Below are 23,714 nucleotides of genomic sequence, written 5' to 3'. Positions count from 1 at the left end.
TGTTTCAGTATATACAGGGTGGGGCAAATAAGACCGGACAAATTCTAACTTCTAAACAAATGAACATAAATTCGTCAATTTTAAAGATTTTATTGAATTTTAAAACTGGCAAGCAAAATAGGTATATGAATATTAGATGATTCAATAAAGTCGCCGCCAGCCTTAATTACCGCCTCTACCCGCCTCCTCAACCGCCGGCAGGTCCAGGTCAAAATTTACCTGTCCAAGCTGGTGTAGTTCTCCTTGATAGTGGCAATGAGGGAGGTCTTTTTGGTATAGGCATGTCTATTGGTGCATGCTTCAAAGTAGCCCTAGGCCCAAAAGACCATTGAATTAAGATCGGGCTGCTGGGAGGCCACATTACCTTAGGAATGTGAGTAACCGCAGGATCCAAATTCGCCCAACTTTCAAGCTACCCTTATACACGGAGGATCTAATTTGGACCACAGTTGAGCTAGAACGACGTTCTTTACCTTTTTAGAAATGGCATTAAGTTTAAGCTAGGGTTGTCAACGCAACCTATAGTCTAAAATGAGTTTTAAAGTTCCATATGGGTCCCTAAAGTCAAGAACCGAGAAATTTTCACGGTTTTTGACGTTTTTTACATCTCAAAATCTGCCCCGTTTCACTTTGCTGGAGTACTACGGCCAAGCCATTTTAGATAGAGAGCTCTAATCTTTTCTAGTGTCTTACTTATGTATCTAACAGTATCCCCAGCAATTTGCATAACTCTACCTCATCTACAGATGGGCTGAGGTCATATTTAGTGGGCCCTAGTCGATAATCCAGATTAAACCACCGGCGCATTTGGAATCTGCTTTTTTGAACATATGCGCGGCAAGCTCGTTGTACACGTCCATCTACGTCCAAAGATTTTTTTGTGCAAAAAGGTCATTACCTAAGCTTTTTATAATGTGGTCAAACGTCCTGATTGGTCAAGTAGTTTTGGCGCTATGGCCGTTTAAAGTTTGTCCGGTCTTATTTGCCCCACCCTGTATTTGGTCAAAGCTTAGTCAGACAATTTATTAGCTATACAACCTTTTAATTACAATTACTTTATATTTACAGCTTCACCTTATAGAAGGTTTTATCCTTGTTAAATGCACAGCTATTATATAAAATTAATGTTTGTATATCTAACAGTCTGTCTAGTATTAACAAAAGTAAAAGTTAACGCATTAGAATAAATAATTATTTTTTTAAAGGGAAGCCTACAGACCCACAGACAATTCTTACAAGAAAGTCTGTTAATTATAACATGCTGATTTAGGAAGCATATCTTTATAATCGTTATCGTAAGTCCATTTAAAACATGCTCATTTTTAACTTTGTTGACACCAACAGTTGTGTAATATATAATTATCCTATTCATCTAACAATGATATCTGGGACAACAAGGTAAAAGTTAAGCATCTCTATAATCAAGTTCTGAAAACTTCTTACACAGAATCTTGTATTTACGTAATTTTGAAACAAGTTGTATACAATCATTTTATACCTGTTAAATTGATATTCTAGCTCTTTTATTAAGTTTTTAACCTCTACAACTGTGTATGTTCCTTTGTTCAACTGTTTTATTTCAGAGCTTCGCTTTTAAGGATGTTGTCATCTTTGTTTATACATATCATTAATATTAAAATGAAATACCAACCCTCTGTAGCAACAAAAGTTTGCCCTGTTTTCTTAGTTTAAACCAAGACTTACTTACAAAATTAATTATAGAGTAACTATTCAAATTTTGATAGAAAGAAAATAAATTTTATACATATTATATTACTGTATTACACATGATTACATTATTGTTAAGATAATATAAAGCTTAATTAATATTTTCTTTATCATAAAATAACAATTATGAAATACTACACTTTTTTGTGTTTTCTTTTTGATTTCACCGTTTTTTGATTATCTAGATTATTATCCAAAGTTAGAGGGTTTAGATTTTCTACAGATATGTATTCATGTAGATTATCATCCTCAATTAGGTTAAGAGAGTGAGACTCTTTCAGACTGAATGTTTCAAAATTGTCATCATGTACAACTATGACAAACTTTGGTTCACTTAAAAACATAATATCTTTACAAAATGCATTATATTTATTTCGTTTCATCTGAATCCGCTTTACATCTATGCTTGTCTTATTATCTGAATAATTTAATGACCAATCATCTCCCCAAGCTGCAAATTCATGTTTTTGATCAATATTTTCATCAGAAAACAAAATGATATTCTCGAATGCACTGAGTGCATCAAAATCTGGTGCATAATCCATTTTGATATAATTGATATGTCTTGGCTTGTTTATTAGATCTAAATCCTCTCCAATATATTTAAAATAGCTACATGTTACATCAGCATAATTTCTAGAAATGTTTCTTACTACATCTTCATATAATTCTTTGTTTTCTGATTTAATTTTCTTCTCAATTTGATTCTCTTTCTCTTTTGGGGATAAACTAAGAAAATCCTTTGTATTTGCCTCTCTGATAATATCTTTAGAAATTCTTGAGTATGTAATGATTGTAATACTCTCATCCTTGTCCAATAATTTGTATTTATCTAAAATTGCCATAGTTAAGGCACTCATATCATGTTTATCTTTGTTATGATAGTGATGACATTTGTAAGTATAAATAAATTCATGTAGATTTTTATCTTCAATTGCTCCAGAATTTTTTAGTTTATAATTATCTTTATCAGAAATAATAATTGCAAAGGACATTGCTCTAAGTATTAGATTCCCTATCTGGTCAGACGGGATACTTGTATCACATATGATAATGTTTCTTGCTTGAGCACCCTGGAATTCCTCTGTATTTGCTACCAATATTCCTTCAGGTTTCTTGATATGTGCTTTAAAGTCACTAACAACTCGACGAATACAAGAAAAGCGTTCATTGAACAATTTAAATAATTGAGTAATATTATCTCCATTTGATAGTACAACTACACTTTCTTTGGGTTGTATGAAAAATTTTTCTACAGCAGCAACAGCTAATAAACTAGGATTAATGTCATAAATATTTCTGTAGTAAACATTATCGGGTCCCGTGACATTAGTATCAGGAGAAAAAAACATTTGTTGAGTAGAATCTTGTAGAAAAAATTTAGCTAGATTGATTATTTTTTGACTATTTCTCATATTTTTGGTGAGATTAACATGTACAGCATCATGATTCACTTTCATAGTTTCCAACCACTTTGCTTTCTTATTTTTCAAATTTGCTCTCGTATTTAAACTGAGCCCATCTAATTCTTTTAATTTAACACAAATTGTCTGTATAGAGTCAGGAAAAACAATTTCTCCAATTATCATTTCATCAATAAATAAATGATCACAGTGATTATCTCTTAAAAAACTGTTTAAATTATTGATTATATCTGTTTGCTTGGAGTCTTCACTAATCCCTAAATCTTTAATAGTAATAACTCTAATATTAGGATAAGATTCAAAATATATATTGTTCATAAAAGATGATTTAGTTCTTGTAAGATATTTACCAACATTATGTGTAAGTGCTGTAAGATCAATGTAAAATAAATGATCTTTAGTATTATCTATTGCACATCTTTTAGCTCTTTCCTTAAGTACATATGTGTTACTAGTACCATATTCACCATCTATGATAAGGAATCTAGCTGTTGGGTCTACTGCTTGCAGTTGTTCATTATTGAGCATGTACACAGGAACATCACTCTCTCCTGTTATTCCATCAGACTTTCCTGTTAATGCTTTCTCAGTTTCTTTGCTAATTGTCAATGGATCAGATATATGTTTATCAAATTTACTGGAATCCTTTATTATAATTTGATATATCAATTCAGCTACAAGATTTTCATATACTGCTTGATCACAATTATGAGATGGAACAAGATTATGTTCAATTAACTGTTTCAACCACAGTGTTACATCATTAACATCTTTTTCTAGAAGAATAAATTGCTGACAGTTGCTACAAGGCATTGTTTGATTTGCAACTATATCTATGTAAGGAACACATGCAGCCCTGACAAACACCCAATCTTTGGGAAGCATTCCTCCAAATAATTTCTGCATGAAAAAAAAGTGCTGTTTTGTTTGATCTGAAGCATCTTTTAGTAACGCAAGTTTATCTCCTTTTTCTAGTCCTAGTTTTCCCTCTATATTTATAACAGCACTGTATTCTGGAAAAATGATTAGAGAATCCCATTCTTTTTTTGTTTCTTGAAGTCTGTAGATAAAGTATTGATTGGTATAAAATTTCTCCAGATTGTTAGTAGAACACTTATACAAGAAAGTGTTTTCAATTTTGTTTTTCTTATTACCTATTTGCTGTTTAAGTACCTGTAATATCAAATGTTTTATATTTTAAAAAAATATATCAAAACTAAAGATATTTATGAAAAGGTAAATACTATTAATCTCCAACTTCAGACAAACTTGATTTATATTTATAAAACATTCCTTTCTAAACAGCCAGCTCTTCGAATCTTTTAATTCAAGCTTGTTTTCTTTCCATTTTAAATGTTCCTCTATGCATAAATCTAGTTTTTTCCTTGGAATATCTTCGATGTCCAACAATGACTTTATTCTTTTTTCATGCTCATTAAAATTGGCAGTTTGATCTTTTCCTCTGGTTTCTTTTCCCTTTTTGATTAATTGCTGAATGCAATCACTGGATTGAAAACTGTTGATTACAAAAGCTTCTAAGTTTGATTTTCTTGCTGTATTGACAAGCTCATGATGTAAACGTTCCTTAAAATTTTGATGCAAAATCTGAGCATCTTGCTTTTCCCTGCCCTCTTTTCCTAACTGAGTTGGTTTCCTAGGCATTACAAAATGATTTGGAATAGCTATAATCTTACACTTTGGATCATAATAATATTCAGCTACTTTCTGTTTTATCTCTTCAATCTTTTCATGGGCTAAAAGTCTTTGATTTTCTCCTGCAGGCCCATGATAGTTTATACTCATTTTACTAAAATCTTCTAAATTTGATGATTGAGAATCTTGCAATGATAAAGGAAAAACTCCAAATTGTAATCCACAAGTACACTTGGTAGAAGGAAATGTAGACTCCATCTCAACTTTATTCTAAATATATTCTGTGTTAACCCTTAACATTTAGGTCCCTTTCCAACTCTTAATCTCTCATGGGGAGGGTTAGGGAGGGGGGTTGAGTTTTTTGTAATTTCTTTTATATTGAAAGAAATGTGACTTTAATATAATTATGGTAATGTTCACTTAACCCCTTAATTTAGCAACATTAAATTTATGTCCTTTTTTCCTTAAAGCCTATAAGTTATAACTGTACTTATTATTGATAACTGGGTTTAAATATATTTAGGTAAAATTAAATTCATTATTTTCTATACAGATTTAAATAGAGTGGGATTTTGGCTTTTGCTAGAAAGCAGCAGAAAAATAGCATTAGATTTCCACTAAATTTGAATGTTTCTGAATGGGGTTGCTAATTGATAAATAATTACAACTTGGAATAACATAGTAGCCTAGCAATTTTCAATATTTTGTTAAAGTCAAAAATATCATTGTATAATTTTCATGACTAAATACAGACAGCATACCTTTTTAGTATCTCTACCAGGACCTGCACAACCTGTGTTCTCAGCCATTTAGTTTCAATGTCTAATTCTTCAATTTCTAAAAAAAAATAAGGTTATATAACTAAACGTAAAAGTAATTTTGGAGCTCTTCTATCCAATAAAAATATACAATTTTTATTGTTATCAAAATTTAATTTTAATTAACACAATTACATCAATGACCATTTTTAACCAGATTTTTAATCTTTAATCCCTCAGCTCTAGCAAATTATTAGTTTTACAATGATTGACTTGGCCTCCAATCTTTGGTATTGCTCATTGTATTGTTGATCTACTTTCTTGCTCAGCCCATAGTTATCATAAAAAAATGTTAGACATACCAACGGAAAGCTTATCTCTTCTAGTTTTCAAAATGATATACATTTTTAACGTGCATTGTATGGTGTTGTATCTATGATGCTAAATGTAAAAAGTATCACCAATTATATTAACATGTAAATGTGCATGGTTTGATTGTGCTCCCCCCCCCCTCCCCCCACCCAATTTCTCTAGCTAAATATTTAAACCTGAATAAAAACCTTGGGTACCAGAATAAAAAACCTTGGGTACTAGGATGAAAAACCTAGGGTACCAGAATAAAAAATCTTGGGTATCAGAGTGAATATTGACTACCCTTCCCCATCCTTATTTTGAAATTTTTTTTTTTGAAATTTTTAAAAATAATTATCTACTCATTCTATAACATTTGTATATTAATTTTAATAAAAAGTCTTGTTTTACTATTTCTAACTAGCGGCAACACCTCTAGAGGCCTCTGGGGGCACTTGAGGAGAGGGGAGTTACATTTGATAACCAAATTTATTTTATTATAGATTTAAAAGAAAAAGTAAAAAATTTGTATGGGGGAGAATTCTTTATAGGGGGGGGGGGGGGGGGGGTTTCCTAGGTGCAATTTTATTGGGTGTTTTGGTGGTACCCTCCTCCAACAAATAATTATAAACCTTTCCAGGACCTATGAGAAGCTACCTGCTAAAGGAAAACCTAATCGGTTCAACGGTCAGCGAAATTCTTGGGTTCAAAAATACAAAGAAACAAACACAGACAAACAGACAGACATTCTGTTACGTTATTATAAGGATAAATTATTAGAAATTTTCTAAATTGAAAGTTAGGATGCATGCATGGTATCTGTATAAGTAAATCTTCGAATCTATATCTTTGACAAGAAATCTGATTCAGCACTTTTAAAACCAAGAGTGCGCATCTTCTAGGGCCTGTTCAGAAATTTTCCAGAAAGGTCAATGAACTGCAACCATGTGATTTTTAGATAAGACTAGGATGAAAACATCTGTAATAGCGAAGCACAAAAATAATGGATTTTCAAACGGACAAATAGCAGATGTCATAAAAAAGAAAGTAAAAAAATATTTTTGGTTTTGGTTTCTTTACGATTAGAGCAAAGTTCTTATTATATGCAGCCACCGTATCCTACCAAGTAGAAAAACCTCATTAACTGCCTAACCCCTGTGGGGGGCTTATTTGTATATTATATTTCTAACCTAACCTATTTAGAAATATCTTTTAGGTTACCCAAATGCCTAACCTATGCGGGGAGCTTATTTCATTATCTCTTTCTTAACCTAAACATAGTCTATTTAAACCATTTTAAAGGTTTTTTGTATAACCAACCCTTGTGGAGGGCTTATTTGTGTATTCTTAACCTAATCTAACCTTTGCAAAAATACCTAAAAAAAATTCCCGTGTCATAATATCCACTGCTGCTATGTCTGGTGTTGACAACAATTTCAAGAATATAGGGAGAATGCCTTGGTCCGTAAACAGTTCATGCACAGTTAGGACTTTTCAGTGATCTTAAGGTATAAGACAATTAAACTTAGATTGAGGTAAATCCCAAAAATAACCCCCTCTGTAGATTACAGTTACGTGTAGAAAAATTTTAACGCTGATAGTTTGGAACCAACCAATCAAAATTCAATTAGAAGACTAAAAGTTTTTAAGCCTACGAATAAGATAAAGTGTTTATAAAACATTTGATACCAATGTAATTTAATGTAAAATGTCCCCTCCTCTATTGGTTTTAGTTTTGGGGGTTTTTGAGGGGAGTGGGGGGGGGGGGCATTGGGTTGTTTACTACTACTAGTCCCCAAATTTTTATATAGGAAGGTTTTTTTATTTGTTAGACTAAGTTGAGTGTCCAAACGTTTCAACCACTAATTATAATATACATAAGATGTAATCATAATTAGAGATGTACATCAATTTATAGGCCATTGTCTTATCCCTATAGACCCCTGGAATCTTGGCCTTTCAATCTATTTAGACCAGCCAGGAAGGAGTGGACCAATGATAGATAAATTAATCTCTCCGCTCCACCATTTTCTTCCCCCCCCCCCCCCCCAATGTCAGATTACACTTTTTTGGGGGGGAGGGGAAAATTAAATCAAATCCGTTGTCCTGTGTCCCTGCCCCCATGAGAAGAAACACTTCACCCTAGAATAATAAAGGTTTTCTATTCAGGTCGCTTGAAGGGGATATACAATTACACTCTGGAACCCAAGGTTTTCTTTTCAGGTTGTGTATTTTGCTATGAATGGGGAAAGGTAAACAATATTCACTCTGGTACCCAAGATTTTTTATTCTAGTAGCCAAGGTTTTTATTCTGGTACCCAAGGTTTTTATTCAGGTTGAAATATTTAGCTAGAGGAATTCGGGGAGGGGGGGGGAGCACAATCAAACCATGCATATGTACATGGTAATATATTTGATGATACTTTTTACATTTAGCAACATAGATACAAAACCATACAATGCACGTTAAAAATGTTTGTCAGTTTGAAAACTAGAAGAGATAAGCTTTTCGTTGGTATGTCTAACATTTCTTAGGATAACTATGGGCTGAGCAATAACAGTTTTAAAAAGCCTTCCCTAACATTTTTTACCTTATTTTTAGAGGATTTTAGGCGAAAATGAAAAAAAAAGTATTTTGCGGATTTTCTCAAAAAACGCCCAAAATTTTATTGTTACCTTTTCCAGTATACCAATACTTGTGACTTTAAGGCTGTGCAAACCACTTAAATGGGTATTTTCAAAAACCTGAATTTTTTTTAGCCTTACCGTGTACTGTACATAATTCGATTTATCTTTATCATAAGAAAAATGAACATGATTATAATATAACACAAAAATGATTTTATTTTTATTCAACTACAAAGTTCCCCTTCTTTCAAAACTGATTTAAAATTATTGAAGTTGAAAGAAAGATTATCCGTTAAATCTTATATTTTTTTACAAAATCTATCCTTTTCCTTCAAAAATTTTCTTCTATTTCACAACATTTACCTGCAAAGTTCACTACACTATTATATATGTTCTTAGCGCAATGGCTAATTTTACTGTATTTCAGTTCTTTATTTAACTTTCTCAACAGCATCATCCAGTAGTTTAGACCACTTTGTTGTCCACTCTTTTTACATTGATACCTTAACAATAATATCATTAGTAAGTAGTGAGAGCATAAACATAAAAGTAAAAAAGAACTGCTAATCAGCAAAACAAGTATAGTTAAAGAGTAAGTAAACACCTCAAGAATAAAATTTCTTAATATCACTTTGTTTTTGAGCATTGCATCTTATGGATTTTGTCATACTTGTTGTATAATAATTCTGTGATAATATCAAATTTGCTTTATTTACAGACTAGCGGCTTTGCCCCTAGCCTCTAGGGGCTTTGCCCCAAGAGTTATAATTACATCTACTATAACCTACCCAGCAAGAAAAAAAATGCAAATGAATCACAATACCCAGTAGAAAAAAATACGAATTAATTGTAAATTTTCGCGAATAAATGGCAAATTTGCAAAATTCCAAAAATTCTTTTTAAAAATATTGGGGGGGATTGGAGGTGTCCCACCCCCCAAGAAAATAGCCTAAAACCAACACAGGACCTGAAGAGTAGAATCCAATCGGTTCAATGGTTACCGAGATCCTAATGGGGGTAAGAACAGATGGACAGACAGACGGACAGACAGACATTAAGCTACTTTGTATTATAGATAATTGTATTGACAAACCATAATTAATATAGGTGAACTGCTGAGAACTTACTTACTTGGAACTTTAAAAACATTCTTTTTGTTGGCCTTATTATTGCAGAAATTCTATAAAAAAAAAACATATTTTCTTGTTAGCTATTTTATTGGTTCTTTCCCTCAAATTGCATAATGAGCACTGCATTGCATATTTTAAAAATGATTTGATAATGTTGGGGTGTGGAAGTTAATACTTTTCAAGCCAGCCCCCTGCATGACCTGTACCTGTGGTGCCAAAATCATGCGGAGCTACTCAGTACTAAATGTAAACAAACCTAACCTGACCTAAAGTAATAAACAAACATACCAAAAACCAGCATATATTCTAATATCAATCTCTTACAATGTAAAGAAGGGGAGATCAGTTCTTGTTAGGCGTTAAGATGAAAATTGTTATCTCATATAACTTTCCATCTATCCATCCATCCTGAGTTAAAAGTAGTAAGATGTTTGTCAAATAATTAATACCTGAATAAAAAAAGATTTTTAGTGCTAAGATTTATTTTAGAATTCTTGTTTTAGTATTTTCTGGATGGTTGTTCTGCTGCTTCATATCTTAATCCTCTAATAAATCTGAATATAAATATTAACTCATTTCCATATTATTTTTTATATACATACATTTAAATCAAGGAGTAATTAAAAATCATCTTGCATAGGCAAAATTTGTGAGGCAAAGTTTATCACAAATCCCCTCCTCCTACCCTAGGGGATTAGTTTCAATTTTTATTATATTTTACATTTTCCATACCTGTATCTACAGATTACAACAACAAGACCACATTCCATCCAAATTTAAATACACATTTATTTTTACTCTGAAATAAAAAGATTTGAATATAGATTTTTCAGATATATGATTTTAAATAAAAATGAATAAGACTAGTGGCTTTGCCCCATAGGTTCTTGGGTAAGGTGTGGGGGGATTTTAAACAAAAATTTGGGGAGTCGTGTAATTTTTTTAGGAACAATTTCTCTTTCAGGGGTGGGGGTGGCAAGCACTCCCAAAATCTTTTTAAACCTTCCCAGGATCTATGAGAAGCTTCACTGTAAAGCAGAACCATATCCTTTAGCCGTTATCAAGATCCTTGGGTACAAAAGACACACAGACAAACATCCTGTTACCTTAAAGATTTTAATTTAATATATTGAATCTAACAGATATTATTGATGATTTTAAGTATTGGATAACTGTTAAAATTTGATAGAAAGAACATAAATAAATTTATACTACTGTATTACATATGTTTACATTATTGTTAAGAAAATTAAAGCTTAAATAATATTTTCTTTATGATAAAATAGCAATTATGAAATATTTCACTTTTTGTGTTTTATTATTGATTTGAAGAGGTTTTCAGCTGCTGTAGTTGTATGTTTTTCCTCAGTTATAGGGTTGAGATTTTCACCAGTTTTGTTTATCTAGATTATCATCCAAAGTTAGAGGGTTTAGATTTTCACCACTTTTGTGTGTATCTAGATTATTGTGCAAGTTAGAGGGTTTAGATTTTCTACAGTTATGTATTCATATAGATTATTATTCTAAATTTGAGCCTCTTTAAGACTGAATGTTTCAAAATTGTCATCATGTACAACTATGGCAAACTTTGGATGACTTAACAATGTAATATCTCTACAAAATGCATTATATTTATTTCGTTTCATCTTACTTCGTTTAACATCTATTTTTGTCTCATAATCTGAATACTTTAGTGACCAATCATCTCCCCAAGCTGCAAAGTCATGTTTACCATCAATGTTTTCATCAGAAAACAGAATGATATTCTTAAATTCACTGAGTGCATCAAAATCTGGTGCATAATCCATTTTGATATAATTGATATGTCTTGGCTTGTTTATTAGATCTAAATCCGCTCCAATACATTCAAAATAGCAACATGTTACATCAGCATAATTTCTAGAAATATTTCTCACTACATCTTCATATAATTCTTTGTTTTCTGATTTGATTTTCTTCTCAATTTGATTCTCTTTCTCTTTTGGGGATAAACTAAGAAAATCTTTTGTATTTGCCTCCCTGATAATATTTTTAGAAATTCTTGAGTATGTTATAATTGCAATACTCTCTTCCTGGTCTAACAATTTGTATTTATCTAATATTGCCATAGTTATGCTACTAATATCATGTTTATCTTTATTATGATAGTGGTGACATCTTTCAGGATAAATAAATTCATGTAGATTTTTATCTTCAATTGCTCCAGAACTATTAAGTTTATAATTATCTTTATCCAAAATAATAATTGCAAAGGACATTGTTCTCAGTATTATATTCCTTATCTGGTCAGACCAAATGCTTGTATCACATATGATAATGTTTCTTGCTTGAGCACCCTGGAATTCATCGATATGTGTTACTAATATTCCTTCTGGCTTTACCATATATTCTTTTAAATTTCTAACAACTGATGTAGTTGAGGAAAAGTGTTTGTGTAACAATTGAAATACTTCAGAACAATAACTTATATCTGATAATATAACAACACTTTCTTTAGGTTTATGTATGAAAAATTTGTTTACAGCCTCAACAGCTAATAAACTAGGATTAATGTCATAAATATTTCTGTAGTAAAAATTATGGTTACCCATGACATTAGTATCAGGAGAAAAAAACATTTCTTGAGTAGAATCTTGTAATAAAGCATTAGCTAGATTGATTATTCTTTGACTATTTCTCATATTTTTGGTGAGATTAACATGTAAAGCATTATGATTCACTTTCATGGTTTCTAACCACTTTAGTTTCTTAGTTTTAAAATCTGCTCTCATATTTAAACTGAGCCCATCTAACACTTTTAAGTTAACACAAATTGTCTGTATAGAGCCAGGAAAAACAATTTCTCCAATTATCATTTCATCAATGAATAAATGATCACAGTGATTATCTCTTAAAAAACTGTTTAAATCATTGATTATATCAGTTTGACTAGGGTCTTCACTAATCCCTAAATCTTTAATAGTAATAACTCTTACATTAGGAAATAAGTCAAAATCTACTACAGCTATATTGTTCATAAAAGATGATTCAGTTCTTCTAAGATATTTACCAATATTATATGTAAGTGCTGTAAGATCAATATAAAATAATTTTTGGTTACTATTCTCTTTTGCACATTTTTTAGCTCTTTCCTTTAGTACGTATGTTTTACCTGTACCATAGTCACCATCTATGATCAGGAATTTAGCTGGTGAATGTACTGTTTGAAGCTGTTTATTGTTGAGCATGTATACAGCCTTTTTGTCATCTACAAGGTCTGTCAGTGCTTTTCGTTCATTGGTTATCATGGGATCAGGTAAATTACTATTTTCTGATATTCCTTTAGTCTTTACTGTTAATGCCATCTGTTCATTGGTTAACATGGAATGAGGTGCAACACTCTTTTCTGGCATATCTTTAGTCTTTCCTGTTAATTCTTTGTGTTCATTGGTTAACATGTAATCAGGTACAACACTCTCTCCTGATATTCCATCAGTTTTTCCAGTGAATGCCTTTTCTGCTGCTTTACTAATTGTTAATGGATCTGATATTAATTGATTAAATCTACCTGAATCTTTTATTGAAATGTGATATATCAATTCAGCAACAAGATTTTCATATTCTGTCTTATCAAAATTATGAGTTTTGACAAGTTTGTTTTCAAATAGCTGTTTCAACCAAGGTATTTCATGATTAACATCTTTTTCTTGTAGGATAAAATGTTGACAGTTGACACATGGTGTTTTTGTATCTTCTTCAATCTTCAAATATGGAACACATGCAGCTCTGACAAACACCCAATCTTTGGAAAGTTTACCTCTAAACAATTTTTGCATGAAAGAATAATGTTGTTCTGTTTGATATGAAGCATTTTTCAGCAGTTTGAATTTGTTATTACTTTCTTTTACTCCAAGCTTAACCTCCATGTTTATAATAGCTCTGTATTCTGGAATAATGATGAGAGAATCCCATTCTGTTTTCAATTTTTGAAGCCTGTAGTTAAAGTATTGAAATGAATAAAATTTCTCTAGATTGCTCGTAGGAATCTTGTACAAGGGTGTATTTTCAATTTTGATTTTCTTATTGTCTCCTTGCTCTTTAAGCACCTGTAAGATCACATGCTTTATATTGTGAATGCATATTAAGTAATGCTCACCTTCAAATATCTATTGTATTTTAAAGAAAAAAATATCATAACCAAAACCATTAACCCTTAACGGTCGGGGGGGGGGGGGGGGGCATTGAACGCCCACCCTTCCGGTTTTTTCTATCTCATTTTCTGTGTATGAAAGATAAAGAGCCCAAACTGCGTGACTTTTAAAGTGTGGGTATGGCACATAACTGAGAGTTTACTGGCGATGCACAGGATGCCAGCAAACCTGGCAGGGTTATCCAGGTAAAGAGCAAAAATATTTTTTTGACTAAAACAAAGCATTTTATCATACCAAAATACTAAAATATTCTCTAGTAGTACATCCTTATATGAAATACAGGTGTTCAAGTCACTTTTAGGTTCCAGGTATGATCCTGCAGGTCCTGATCCTCCAGGTCTCCAGAAATCTTTAAAAGGCTCCTGTGGCCGCAATTTTTTACTTCAAATTTTAAACTTAAGCTTTTCTTATATGTCTACATAATGTACAAAAATTTCATAAAGATCCGCCGCAGTTTTCCCGCCGACCGCCGACTGTGGCGGCTGGCAGCTGCCAAGTACAGCTGCGGCCGCTGAAATTCATATTTTGATATTTCTAATGTAAAATTTACATAAAGATAAACGTTTTCTGGAAAAAAATTGTTCTTCTAGCTTAAAAAATAAGAAAATTAATAAATTTTTAAGTAAAAAAAGACCTAAAAACAAAGGTTGTTAAATAAAAGGGTGAAGGAAGCGAAAATTGACTAAGACTTATAAAAGGTCGGAAATTCATTATCAAACAGAGAACTTGCACAAAAAAATTTAGCCCTATAGCTCTAACAGGAACTGAGATAATAGGGGGGGGGGCGTTGAACGCCCCCCCCCCCCCTACCGATTAAGGTGCGGCAATGAGATAGTGACTGCTATTCATCCCCACCCCCAAATAACAATTCATTGTTATAAAGCATTCCTTTCTAAATAGCAAACTCTTTGCATCTTTAAATTCAAGCTTTTTTTCTTTCCATTTTAAATGTTCCATTCTGCACAAAACTAGTTCTCCCTTAGGAATATCTTCAATGTCCAACAATTCCTTTATTCTTATTTCATACTCATTAAAATCTGCAGTTTGAATTTTTTCTCTGGTTTCTTTTCCCTTCTGAACCAGTTGTTGAATACAATCTCCAGACTGAAATCCTTCCATCAAAAAACTTTCAATCTTTAAGTTTCTTGCTGCATTTACAAACTCATGGTGTAAATGGTCTTCAAGATATTTATCCACAATCTGATCATCTTGTATTTCCTTGCCCTTGTTTCCTAACACAGTTGGTTTCTTGGGTGTTACAAAATGATTTGGAATAGCTATAATCTTACACTCTCGATCAAAATAATAATCAGCTACTTTCTGTTTTATCTCTTCAATCTTTTCTTGGGCTAAAATTCGTTTTTCTTCTCCTGCAGATCCATGAAAGTTTATACTCAATTTACTAAATTTTTCAGCTAAATTTGATGCTTGAGATTCTTCTGAATATAGAGGATGTACCCCAAATTGAAGATTACAAGTGCTGGAACAATTTGTTAATGTGCCAGCTCCTTCCATTTCAAAAACCTAAATTACATATTTTCATAAGTGATCATCATCATTTTCATTTTTTTTTTTGAATGAATAGGCTAAAAAACTTAAGCATATACAAAGATTTTTTAAATCGAACATTAGAATTTTACTGAACTGATTTTAAATTATTAAAGTTGAAAGAAAGATTATCAGTTAAATCTTATATTTTTTACAAAATCTATCCCTTTTCTCCCAAAATTTCCTTTTGTTTTACAACATTACCTGCAAAGTACACTACACTATTATATGTATATGTTCTTAGCGCAATGGCTAATTTTTACTGTATTTCAGTTCTTTTTTTAACTTTCTCAACAGCATCATCCAGAAGTTTAGACCACTTTGTTGTCCTCTCTTTTTTATTGATACCTTAACAATAATAATATCATTAGTAAGTAGTGAGAGCATAAACATAAAAATAAAAAGAACTGCAAATCACAAAAAAAAATATAGTTAAAGAGTAAGTAAACATCTCAAGAATAAAATTTCTTACTGTCACTTTGTTTTTGAGCATTGCATCTTATGGACTTTGTCATACTTGTTATATTATAATTCTGTGATAATATCATATTTGCTATATTTACAGATAATTGTATTGACAAACCATAATTAATATAGGGGAACTGCTGAGAACTTACTTACTTGAAACTTTATGAACTTTCTTGTTGTTGTCCTTATTATTGCAGGAATTCTAAAAAAAAACATACATTCTTGTTAGATATTTTATTATTCCTAAAATTATTTGATTATAATGGGGTGTGGAAGTTAATACTTTTCAAGCCAGCCCCCTGCAGGACCTGAACCTCTGGTGCCAAAACCATGCGGAGCTACTCAGTACTAAATGTAAACTAAACTAACCTGACCTAAAGTAATAAACAAACATACCAAAAACCCGCATATATTCTAATATCAATCTCTTACAATGTAAGGAAGGGGAGATCAGTTCTTGTTAGGCGTAAAAGGGACTGAGAAAGAGAAATTTCTCATCAGATTATCAAACCTTAACATCATCTCATTCATATAATCTCAAAGATAAGGCAAAACTGTCTCTTGTTTCCTTAAAAAACGGCTTTTTTCGCCGATTTTTACTATGTCCAAGATTAGGGGAAAAATTTCCGGACTATATAAATGTGCAGTTAATTGTCTTTTTTTTCCTTCTATAGCTAAAACTAAACTTTTTGACATAGTTCTCTATTTTTCCTCACGGTTAAGCTGACTTTTAACATAATTAATCCTTGCTTTAAACCAATGTAAAGTTACTTAGAAATTGATAAAAAAGCAATATTTTTTATTGAAAACTAAATACAATAACAAAGCTAGAAACGTTTTTTTTTATTAGTATATAAGTAACTTTAGATAGCCCATCTCTCGCCCACCTTTAATTACAAATTTGTAAATAATAAAGAAGCAATATTTCTTTATAAACAGTTTGATAAAAGTGTAAACTAATTCTCCAAAGATGGTTATTTATTGTCCAACACAATAAAAAAGGATATTATTATTTTAAATTACTTCTGAGATTCAACCCTTTGTAGACAGTGAGGTATTTTTTGGCAATAATACGAATTGAAAATAGATCTTTATTACCTAATTACTATGTTATAAAAAAACTAATTGGCAATTTTATATCATAAAATAAATCATTAACAATAAGTAAATTGTTTCAACTATATATGACAAGTTAAATATCCCTACAAACATTATAAGAAACAAAAACGTTCAGATTTTCCCTGTTTTTTTCCTTTTTCCCTTCCAAAATACCATAAAATCAATGCATTATTCCTGGATATTTTTGTTAACAGGACGTTTTTGGTTGATCAGTGTAGTGAAATGTGCTTAGAAAATGTTAGATTTGATAATCAGAGGAGAAATTTTTACGTTCACACTCCCTTTAAGATGAAAATCTCATATAACTTTCCATCTATCTATCGATTCCTGAGTTACAAAGTAGTAAGATGTTTGTCAAATAGTTAATACCTGAATAAAAAAAGATTTTTAGTGTTAAGATTTATTTTAGAATTCTTGTTATAGTATTTTCTGGATGGTTGTTCTGCTGCTTTACATCTTAATCCTCTAATACATCTAAATATAAATATTAACTCATTTCCATATCATTTTTTATATAAAGGGTGTTGAAAAAAAAAACCAATTGCTTAATTTTTTCAATATTAACCTTACAGTTTTGGTCCAAAACTAATATAAAATAATACAATTTATGCCCAAGTAGTGGCAATACGAAAACAATTTGAACTTTGAATCTCCTCAGTTTTTCGGAGCAAGAAGTCGAAACCTAGCCCTTGAGGAGAAATTTCTTCAACAAGGAAAGTGCAAATTTTATTATAAATTAAGACAATTTTTTCTTGTTAAAAAAAGAACAAACCGTCTTAGGTACTTCAAATCTTGGAGACCCTATAATGTTTAGAGTTTTTGATGGGGCATGTAAAGACCTTTCTATATACACCTAACACAATCTCAGTCAATTTGACAAAAAGAAAGACCTGTCAAACATCAGGAACTAGAAATAGACAAAGCTTAATTTTGGATTGGTCTGTCTTTTTAATGCCAAATTAGCAATGATTGAGTTAGAAATCTGGTTAAGGTGTATATAGAAAGGTTTTTACATGCCCCATACAAAAGATCTAAACAGTATAAGGTATATCTCCAAGATTTCAAATTGTGAGCGATTGTTTTTTTGAACATCCTTTACATACATTTAAAAAAGGAGTAATTTAAAATCATCTTACATAGGCAAAATTAGTGAGGTAAAGTTTGTCACAAATGCCCTCCTCCTCCCCTAGGGGATTGGTTTCAATCTTTATTTCATTTTTCATACCTGTATTTATAGATTACAACACTAAGACCACATTTCATCCAAATTCAAATGCAAACTTATTTTTACTCTGAAATAAAAAGATTTGAATAGGAATTTTTTAGAGACATCTGATTTTAAATATAAACAAGGATGACAACATCCATAAGTAGCGAAGCACAAAAATCATAGATGGGAATACGTACAAGTAGATTAAAAGGGTATTTATTAAAATCAAGAATAGATTTATTGGATACACGAAACCTTGTTTTATTTTGTATGATGACGATGGTCAAAGTAAAATACAAATAAAGATGCACATAACAATGGGGAAAATTATTTTGATCCTGATATCCCAAAAAAGTTAAATAAAAAAACAAAGATATGAGGAAATATGTAAAACATATAAATATAGCCAAAAACCTGATAAAAGGCAATCTGGCCGCTTTGGTTGTTTTCTTAAAACGACAGAAAATTAAATTTTTATATCCTTAATTGAAAAAATTTGGAAAATCGGACCATATACACTGAAGATAAGGAGAAAAATATAAAAATAGCCTAAAACCTGCTAAAAAGGCAGTCTGGCCGTCATTGTTGTTTTCTTTAAAAGACGGGAAATTTAATTTTGATATAAATAATTGAAAAAATTTTGAAAATCGGACCATAAACACTGAAAATATGGAGAAAAATATAAAAATAGCCTAAAACCTGCCAAAAAGGTAGTCTGTCCTTCATCGTTGTTTTCTTTAAACGACGGGAAATTTAATTTTGATATCTATAACTAAAAAAATTTTGAAAATCGGACCATAAACACTGAAGATATGGAGAAAAATGTGAAAAATATAAAAATAGCCTAAAACCTGCTAAAAAGCGGTCCGACCGCCAATGATGTTTCATAGTCAATTGTGCTCCTTAATGATGGGAATGCTGCAAAAAATTTCAGCATTCTATCTTTTATAGGAGCTGAGTAAATCCCATTTCCCCCATAGCGTTACGGACTGACTGACTGACGGACTGACTGACTGACGGACATAGTGAATTATAGAGTAGCTTCGCTACTAAAAAATAAGACTAGTGGCTTCGCCCCATAGGTCCTAGGGGCAAGAGGTTGGGAGAGGGTTGTGAGGTTGAATTCGACCCGCCAATTGAAAAAGGTTTTAGTTAAAAAAAATATTTATTTCATTTTCTTGGGTAAGGGGGGGATTTCTCTAGGGGGGGGGGGTTGAATGATAACTACCCCCAAAATATTTAAAAACCAGGATCTATGAGAGGCTTCACTGTAAAGAAGAACCATATCATTCAGCCATAGCGAGATCCTTAGGTACAAAAAGACACACAAACAAACATCTTGTTACTTTAGGGATTTTAAGTGTAAGTATATAGTAAAAGAATTAATACCCCCATGGATTAGAACCGGTTTTAGGCCATACTTAATAAGCATGTATCTTATCAAATTATACACAACTTTCTACGAATAATAAAATTAATACCAGTTATACCCTTACAATGCGATAAATATAAAGTGACTAATCTTATTTTCTTATCCTCCTACTGATAAAAATCTTTAACTTAATTTCAGCAATGAGTAATAGTCAAATAGTCAAAAGTGTCAGATATTTTTTTCTCAAACATTTAAGGTTTTGTAATTCGTAACAAGATAATGTGAAATAGTTAGCTAAAAGTCAATATGAGTTTAATTTCAATGGTGTCAGAATATGACAGCTATAGGTCAAAATTTTAGTGAAAGAAATTCACCAATTATAAACAACTTCATATATTTATATAATTTTTAAGAATTATGAATGGAAAAAAATATAAAAATGCATAACTATAACCATGGAAGAAAATTTTTCACACCTCACTTGATTTTGCCAGGGGTCGGATACTCCCCCTTTCTGCACGCCTCTGTGTAATCAAAATTGGATTTTTATCTGTGCGTAAATAAATAGGTTTAAATGCGTATATTGCACACAAAATATGTATATCTGGCACCGCTGGCATGACTAATAACTAAACTTAATTAAGAATGATTGGAGTCATCAGTGGGGATCATATCAACTATAAGTTGCCAACATTGAAATTAATTACAAAAATTAAGTTAGGTTGTCTAAATTTTTGACTGAGCTTTGCTTACAACCCAGACAAAACCCTGTTCATGCCACTGGTTTAAAAGTTTAACTTCACGAAAGATTTTTATAAATGTATCATCTTTATAATAAAGTATAAAGCTCTGTGTCTGTCTGTAATTGTATTTACCGAAAGATCTCTTATTTTAAAGTTAGTATGTTTTTCAACCTATTTTTAAAAAAATTACACTATTCTAAGACATGAAAGATCTCCCTAACTGCTGAACGGAGATGGTTTTGTGGGAGGGTACCACCACCCTCCTAAGAGAAATACCAACAAAAAAAAATTTCTCCCCCCCTCCCAGAATGACTTACTGGTTTTCCCTTTCTACAAGGTATTTTTTTAGACTGCAATTGAAAGTGGAGGTGACCCCTCACCCCCCCCCCTCCTACCCATAGGCATCTAGGGGCGTATTTGCTACTAATAGTATAAAATATTTCATTTCTGATTTCAAGAAATTATTAATTTTCTTTTATTAGTTAGGTCCTGTTAATCTAGGTAGGAGGGAAGTGAGTGTCTTTATATTTAGGATTGTGTATGTGATTAACTATGCAGGTTATTTTTATTTTCTAATGCAAGGCTTTCTATAGTTGTGTCCATTTGCAATGACGTTCCTCAAACTTTGAATGAAATATTATCTTTCTTGTTATAATGGGTAATTATTAAGAGGTTGATGTAATACCCCCCCCCCAAAAAAAAAAAAAAGCTTGGACGTCTATGATTCCAAACACACCCTCCCATGGACGTCTTTGCATACAGAGTAGCTTTGCTACACATTTAAACTACCAACTTTTTAATCAAATTTCTAATACAATGTTTCATGCATAAAAAAAGCAAATAACCTAAGTGACGTCTACGCTAATGTTAACTATAGAAAAGCTTTGTAATCAGCAAAACACTGAAATTTTCTCAGTGTTGGCCCCCATACATTCATAGTATGCTTCATATACATATATAGTAGTACCTACTCTATAACTAGGCCCTTGGGTTAATTTGTAAAAAGAGATTATTTAATATGCAGTATTTTTTATTGAACTAAAAACAGTCATTAATACTTGTTTTCTTTTTTTTGCTTTAAACAGAAAAAAGTGTTTCATGGTTTTCAATTTAAACAAGGATGACAACATCCATAAGTAGCGAAGCACAAAAAATCGTGGATGGAAATACGTAAAAGTAGATTTAAAGTTATTTATCCCAAAAAAGTTTGAAAATTGGACCAAAAACACCAAATATGTGGGGAAATATTTAAAACATATAAAAATAGCCAAAAACCTGATAAAAGGCAGTCTGACCGCCATGGTTGTTTTCTTTAAACGACGGGAAATTCAATTCTCATATCTATAACTGAAAAAATTTTGAAAATTGGACCATAAACACTGAAGATATGGTGGAAATGTGAAAAATACAAAAATAGCCTAAAACCTGCAAAATGGCAGTGTGGCCGTCATGGTTGTTTTCTGTAAACGACAGGAAATTTAATTTTGATATCAATAACTGAAAAAATTTTGAAAATCAGACCATAAACACTGAAGATATGGAGAAAAATGTGAAACATACAAAAATAGCCTAAAACCTGCTAAAAAGGGGTCCGACCGCCCTTGATGTTTTATAGTTAATTGTGCTCCTTAATAATGGGAATGTTGTCAAAAAATTTCAGCTGTCTATCTTTAATAGGAGCCGAGAAAATCACGTTTCCCCTATTCTGTCTTACACGGACAGACGGACGGACAGACGGACGGACAGACGGACGGACGGACGGACATTTCGAATTATAGAGTAGCTTCGCTACTAAAAATTATATAAAATAGCCTTAAGATAGTTGGCAACATCAATAGAATCAGTATGGAAGGTCTACAAAAAAAATAAGGAATAGTTCATAACCTAAAATTTACAAGAATTGCATAACATTAAAAATGAGTGAAATTTTTTGCACAATTTTAGCATTTGAAAAAAAAAGAAATTGGTAGTACCCTCTCCCAAAATAGTTATAAAACTTCCTAGAATCTATGAGAAGCTACTTTGTAAAGGAATACCATATCGTTTTAGCGGTTAGTGAGATTCTTGGGTTCACACACACACACAGAAAGATAAAAACCCCATTGTACGTACAATATAGGGGGAATTTTTAAACAATAATTTTATCACCAATGATCCATTCCCTACTAAAAATCTTTCAAGAATTAAACACAACCACGTCACAAAAAGAACTGATCCAACCAACTCTCTCTTTTAGCCCCTAGACAAAAAAAAACTTGATTTATTTGTAATGGATCTAAAGTCTTATTCTGTTGTAATTACAGAAGAATGTACAACCGATATCAACTAAAAAGTCATTTCAATATAAATCCCAAGGAAACAGCTACAAAAGTTTGCTGTGAAAAAGTGAAATATTTCTATGGTTGAGTGACTCCAGGGAAAAAAAGGACAATAATAAATAAAATATCTTTTTTTCTTTTTTTTTATAACGAATGCAAGAAAAAATTCACCTGGTCTATAATATGTAGAAGATTTTTTTATCAATTTGACATAACCCTGCATGTATCCAGAATGTACATATAATATCTTTGCTTATGAAATATAATCAGTAGGTATGATCCCATCTATATAAAATGTCACTTGTAAAATAACCTCTTTATATTTGAAAAGTATACTTTTATATTTTATCTGTACCTACCCCCCCCCCCCCCCCCAATCTTTTACTTTGCCAAATTGTTACCCAATCCCTTCAGCTTAAATCATATGCACGCCCGTGATTAAAGTTGGTTATTAAAAGCGAAGCTTTTCTATAATTATTAAAAGCGAAGCTTTTCTATAATTAGGGTCGGTCCGTCCGTACGTCCGTCCGTCCGTCCGTCCGTCCGTCACGGATAGCTTTTTTCGTTAATTTAGACATGTTAGAATTGTCCTATCGATTTCAAATTTTGCATGATGATTCCTTTAGTAGTTAGGTACGATTTAGAAAGCGTAGCAACTCTATAATCATTACCAAAATGTCCGTACGTCCATTTTAAACATGTTGGTTTTTTTAGTTTTTTAAATAGCTTTTTTTGTTAATTTAGGCATGTTAGAATTGTCCTATTGATTTCAAATTTTGCATGGTGATTCCTGTAATAGTTAGGTACGAGTTAGAAAGCGTAGCAACTCTATAATCATTACCAGAATGTCCGTACGTCCATTTTAAACATGTTGATTTTTTTTACATTTTTAACAACAAATTTTTTTGTGACCCAATTATCCGATTGGTCTGATTTTTGGTATACTGATTCCTGGGACAACAAAGTACAATACTATAAGCGAAGCAACTCTATAATCAAGTCCTAAAAATGTATTTATGTCCATAATCATTATCCTGTATCAAGCAGTTTTTCAGCAAATTTACTTACAATTTT

General features: G+C 31.6%; 1 protein-coding gene across 1 annotated transcript in view; it reads right to left on the bottom strand.

The window, feature by feature from the left end:
- Positions 1 to 9,023, bottom strand: part of LOC145332436 (uncharacterized) — a 37,883-nt gene extending 28,860 nt beyond the window's left edge. The window contains exons 1-4 of the mRNA XM_080177431.1: positions 8,906 to 9,023; positions 5,567 to 5,642; positions 4,422 to 5,075; positions 3,594 to 3,797 (exon numbers count right to left, since the gene is read on the bottom strand). Coding sequence (XP_080033557.1) covers positions 3,594 to 3,797; positions 4,422 to 5,075; positions 5,567 to 5,614 — 906 coding nt within the window. The 5' untranslated portion in view covers positions 5,615 to 5,642; positions 8,906 to 9,023. The remainder of the gene's footprint in view (positions 1 to 3,593; positions 3,798 to 4,421; positions 5,076 to 5,566; positions 5,643 to 8,905) is intronic.
- Positions 9,024 to 23,714: the final 14,691 nt, after the last annotated feature.

This window comes from Acartia tonsa, chromosome 11, assembly GCF_053477335.1.
Source record: "Acartia tonsa isolate MP-2025a chromosome 11, ASM5347733v1, whole genome shotgun sequence".
In the NCBI taxonomy this organism is placed as follows: domain Eukaryota; kingdom Metazoa; phylum Arthropoda; class Copepoda; order Calanoida; family Acartiidae; genus Acartia; species Acartia tonsa.
This window is presented reverse-complemented; position numbering and strand designations above follow the sequence as displayed.